Source organism: Mycetomoellerius zeteki, unplaced genomic scaffold, assembly GCF_001594055.1.
Source record: "Mycetomoellerius zeteki isolate Tzet28-1 unplaced genomic scaffold, Tzet1.0 scaffold1311, whole genome shotgun sequence".
Classification (NCBI taxonomy): domain Eukaryota; kingdom Metazoa; phylum Arthropoda; class Insecta; order Hymenoptera; family Formicidae; genus Mycetomoellerius; species Mycetomoellerius zeteki.
Genome location: NW_017256247.1, coordinates 1 through 5,879, shown reverse-complemented (window position 1 = coordinate 5,879; position 5,879 = coordinate 1). Strand labels below are relative to the sequence as shown.

Genomic DNA, 5,879 nt, shown 5'->3' with positions numbered 1-5,879 from the left:
TGTAATCCGCGTTGATCACCGCATCGGTCAGAACACGACTCTCGAACGCGGCATTGATCTCTCACCAGACGAGAGATCTGTTGTTCTCACTCGCGTACTCACCACCAATGTGTACGAAACGTCGCTCTAATTGAGTCTTCGCACCCGCGATTCGCGCGATCCTCGCCACCAAGCATTGTCTGTGTCCGATGGCGAGCCGCGGACGCTTGGCACGACACAGTTCTTCCAGCCGCTCGATGCACTCGTCGCACCGTTGCAACCACGCGAGACACTCCGCTAGATTAGCGACCTGATCGCACTGCTCCAACAGTTCGCGTTTCACTCGCTCGTAGTTTTCTATGTCTTTTTTTTATTTTTTTTTCAGTCTTAGATCACGTCACACTCTTCTACGGAGAACTTGCACGTGACTCGTACACACGCGTTGCAACATTGACTTATGTTTAGATCGAAATATTGATCTAGCAACTTGCTATTATGTGTAAAGGTCACACTCTTCACACTCATAGCATTGTTCATCGCACTTGTCAAGAAACAGTTTTAGCACAGGAATCTTATCGCGGTCGCAATAATACTCCGTCCATATATTGTCAATTATTAGCAGTTCGACGCACTTCTCACTACGCGGGAATCTTAATGCACATGCTGAGATACTCGCACTTTTTCGCAATTTTCTTCGTCCAATAATAATCGTCCTTTATTACATTGAAATTGTGAAAAATCCTAGCCCACCAATGTTCGGCTAACCATCTCTTTTCATTGTCATCATCATTCTTGTAACATTCGTCTCACCGATGTGAACCTGGCGCCCAACTTTATCAAAAATAAAAATTAATACCGTAGCGCGTTTGTACTTCGTTTGTACCTCAAACAGTTAAACAAAAAATGAAAAATAAAAAATGGCCAGCGCGCAACTTTAAGATTTTTTAATTTCATTTATGCCATTCGAAAGAGAATCGTTTGTACCCGTTTGTACCTCTTTTATTTTCGTTTGTACCTCAAAGGGTTCGGAGATACCGCGCTTTTCAATTTTTGCGCAAGCCCTATATAACTAACTTTGCCAATTTTCAAGATATCGAAATGGGACCAATGGCATTCGAAAGAGAATCGTTTGTACCCGTTTGTACCTCTCTTATTTTCGTAAGTGTACGCGGGTACACTTTCTGTCGCACGAGTAAGGACCAATAATAAATGGGTTCTCTGATAACAACCCACTGTCTCTCTCCGCGTATACCTAATTCTCGATCGCGTAGGAACTGCACCGATGATATTCGCGTAACTTCGTCTCTTCTCTGCGGATTACTGAGAACGTCCAGCACATCGTATGCAGCAGGTTCATATTCTTCATCTGCCTCGTCTGAAATCCTCAAGCTGTTCCGGATCCACGTTTTCGATATCCTCGAACGCTATGTCCTCGACGTTTGCATGATGGCCAGCCATATTTTTCACGTTCACAATATTATTGACAATACTGTTCACAATAGTTTTTTTAATATGTGCACATTGGACACACGTTGCATGGAAATACAGTGTACATCGGTTGTCTACAATTAGAGCACGATCGGCCATCTAACGCACCGATTCTCTCAGTGCTTCCTGACGAGATACATTACGTCGATGTCAGTGTCCGATATATTAATTATGCATGATGCACATACTGTATACGTACCACCCGTTGTGTAGTAGCACTGGATCATGCAGTGTTTAGTACGAATGTTCAGAGCGCGAATTTCTGGAGATGATACATGTTTTTCTACATGATCCATATTGTACTCGCTTAAATCACTCGCACATCCAGTATCGTCGGATAATACTTCTTCGTCTGACGACTCTTGGTCCATTATCTCCTCAAAATCTATTTCCATTTCTTCAAACACCTCGTCTATAATATGTTTGAGGTGTTCCGGATCCACGTTTCTGATATTCTCGAACACTATATCTTCGACGTTCGCACGATGGTCAGCCATACTTTCCGATTACTCTTATTGCGATCGATTCGGTAATCTTCCAGAGCACCAACTGAGATGCCGGGTGCTTATGACCCATTATATATTTCGTTTGCGACTTCTTTGTCCCTTTGTCTATGCCCTATTAGATTACACTGTGTGGTCACAGTATCGGCGACGTGTCTCTTCCTAGAAAAATATCGTTATCGGTGCTTCTTAGCCTTGAAAGAAAGAACTGTGAGAACGCAATGTGATTTCATACTTCTTTGTCTCACTGCAGAAGAGTCACTTTCTTTATTGTAGAAGAGTTGTTTTGTTGAGCAGCCGATCGGCGCTTCTCTTAAACGCGTCGCGACGTATCACCGATCGGACAGTGTATAAAGCTTTTTTCATTCAATGGTAAGCCTCAATTACATTAAGACATGGATCGACTAAAAAAATATATACATCGAAAATCGGTCGAGCGCAAGGGGTACCGTCTCTTGCCACCAGCTCCGCCAAGTCCACCACCATCGAGGGAAATGGTGAGATATTGGGAATGTCCTGGAGAAAAAACATCAAAGTCGCCAACGTTTTCATCATCATCATCATTGAGGGAAAAAGTGAGATATTGGGAATGTCCTGGTGAAAAAGCATCAAAGTCGCCAACGTTTTCATCATCATCGTCGTCGTCGTCGTCGCCGTCGTCGTCGCCGTCATCATCATTAATATCAACATTAACATCATCATCAATATCAACATCAACATCATCAACAACGCCATTAATACCATCAAAATATAAGCCATAAGGTAAGTATTTTTTTTGTTTATAGACGCGTTTAGGATGACTAATGCATTTTATTCTCTGCTGTAAAAGCGAATAATGATCAAAAAGTACTTTTGTTCTCTTTTTTCCAGAAAGCGCTGCTAGCGATGTCAGAGAACGCTATACGCGACAGCGGCATTTTCAACACGCATCAGTTCGTCAATTGCGAGCTCTTAGCTTTAGTTATTAATACGTACGAAGGAAATGATGTATATAAAAAAAATATGAATAAAATATTTTTTTTCATTCTCTCGCATCGCCGTGTACGGTCTTTACTTCCCATCCTATGTGCATTCCGTTTAGATAAACAGCGGTCGGCGCTTCTCTCGCCGTGCTGCGACATGTAGAAAAAATATCGACGCTTTTTTGTCATATTAAATAATACATGTAGAACGCTTCTTTGTCATATTAAATAACACCCCGACGCATTTTGGGGACAACGCATTTTGGGGAGGGCGGCGGCCCGTTTTGAGGAGGACGGCGGCGGCGGCGCGTATCAATGGTATCGCTGTTTACGTAAACAGCGATACCACTGATCGCGTCACCATGCTCGGCCTTCCCCGCGCTATCCCCTCCCTTCCCTCCCCGCGTCTACGAATACGCCCCGCTCCCCCCTCGGAGGAACTGAGTTAGAATTCCCATATTATTCCTACTATGATAGATTTTAAAATCAAGTTAATTGGTTTCAAAGTTTAATCACTGCGGTGGAAATTGAGCAATAAATTGTAAATCGTACTTCTGTAATAACTCAATTTTTATAAAATATGAATAATAATTATATATATAATAAGTTCGGTTTCACTTAAAAATGTGATCGATTCAATACATTATAAATGTGGTTTTTAACAATTGCATTTTGTTAAAATAAAAAATTTAATTACAATTCATTGTACGAAAGAAATTATACTTTTAATCGTCGATTTAAATAAAATATCTAACAAAGAGGAGAATAAAAATAATAAATAAAGGGCGAAGTAAGAGTCAATACGTAAAAATTATAGTCCGAAAATTGGTGAAACATGAAAGATTGAGTCAGTCTGAATATAAAATATAAAATAACATTTAATTAAATAAATTGAGAAACACATAAATAAATTATAATAAAAGTTTCGGCTACCAGATTGAGCCCTCTTCAGATACAGTTTTACATGGATTTGATATAAGGTCTTGTAAAAAAACGCATAATAAATCTTGTTCGGATGTAAAAATCTACGCCGTTCACATGCCATTCGTGATCAATGACTCTTGAAAATCTAATCACAATACAATATAGTCACATTACAATATAAACGTATAAATTCAAACAATAATAACTTACCAAAAGGCATGTGTAAATTACTTTAAAATTTTTCCATAGAAAACGGTTGTATATGGTATGTCGGCATAAAGCGAACATTGTGCGACAATTATAATGTACTTTCTTACACATCCGATTGCCGATACAGATCAACACATACTGAGAGAGGAGATGGAATGTTAGTAACAAAGAGTTAAAGTTTATTTATAATAGGAGTATATGCCTTGTGGAGACCTTCCGTGTCAGTTTGTAAATTTAAACTAACGGTCTGCTTTTTGATGTTGAGCATCTCGGAAGTTAGGCGTTTCCTGTAGCAAGGTTCTTCATCTAAAACTCTTACGTTGTCCCATTGGAAGTCATGGTCATACTGTAATCTATGCTCCGTTATGACTGATCGAGTAGGTGTATTGTATTTGATATGGTTACGATGCTCCGTAATTCTGGTTTTTAATTGTCTGCCTGTCTAGCCCACGTATGATGCATCGCAATTGTTGCACGAGATCTTATAAACTACATTTCTTTTTGATGTGGGGGGGGGGCATTTATCCTTTTGAACCTTAATGTATTTTCCTATCTTATTAGGACTACGAAATGACACCCTGATGTCGTTACTGTTGAGCCGCTTAAATTTCTCTGTGTGAAGAGGAATAAATGGTACCGTAAGCCACGATGCGGATTCATTAGTACAGACATTCATGTCAACCAAATCTTCATGTAATACACATTTATTTTTAGTTTTAAGTAGATTTTTTATACGTTGATTAACCGTATTAAAAATGAACGTCAATGGATAATCATTATCTAGTAAAATGTTAATAATAAAAGTTAAATTTTTCTTGTGAAATGTAAAGTCAGAAAGTAAAAAAGCTCTGTCGACTAACGAAAAAATTGTGCCTTTCTTTTGTGCAATTGGATGATTAGAGTGAAAATTTAAAAATCTCCCTGAAAAAGTGGGCTTACGGTACCAATTAAAAACAAATTTTCTATTGCTGATAATTATTGTAGTATCCAAAAATTCTAATTTTTCTCCACTCAGTTCTAAAGTGAATTGAAGACGTGGATGGAATGAATTGGTTGATGGAATGAAGTGAATTGAAGACGTGGATGGAACCGTAAGCCCACTTTTTCAGGGAGATTTTAAATTTTCACTCTAATCATTCAATTGCACAAAAGAAAGGCACAATTTTTTCGTTAGTCGACAGAGCTTTTTTACTTTCTAACTTTACATTTCACAAGAAAAATTTAATTTTTATTATTAACATTTTACTAGATAACGATTATCCATTGACGTTCATTTTCAACACGGTTAATCAACGTATAAAAAATCTACTTAAAACTAAAAATAAATGTGTATTACATGAAGTGTAATAAAATGTCAATTAGTCCCCTAGATGGCGTTCGATGCGTTCCTGTAGGGCCTCATACGGTTGTCATGTAAGTACGTCCATCTAGACATGCGTGCGTGCGCTAAGCTTTTAGGCGGCGTTAATGGTTAGATAGAAGGAAAGATTAAAAAATACCGTTGATTGTAAAACTGTAATAACAGAGCTAAACAACTAAAATAAAGATCAACGATTAAAACCTAACAACTTGTTACATGGTGTCAGAAGTGGGATACAAAATACTCAAAGAAAAAGAAAATGGATTTACGCTTGCCACAACCACTTGAGTGCACGAACCTAACCAAAGAGTGGCCAGGATGGAAACAAACATTCTTAATATATCTAATTGCCAGTAATAAAACTAATGAAAGCGAACAAAATAAAATTGCCACTTTTCTATGGTTAATCAGCCCGTAAGGAGTTGAGATATTTAACACCTTATTTCCTAATAA

General features: G+C 38.4%; 1 protein-coding gene across 1 annotated transcript; it reads left to right on the top strand.

Moving 5' to 3' along the window:
* Positions 1 to 2,365: 2,365 nt before the first annotated feature.
* LOC108731497 (uncharacterized serine-rich protein C215.13-like) lies at positions 2,366 to 2,731 on the top strand. The gene has a single exon (XM_018461850.1). It carries the CDS (start codon positions 2,366 to 2,368, stop codon positions 2,729 to 2,731), a length of 366 nt encoding a protein of 121 aa, XP_018317352.1.
* The last annotated feature ends 3,148 nt before the right edge of the window (positions 2,732 to 5,879 follow it).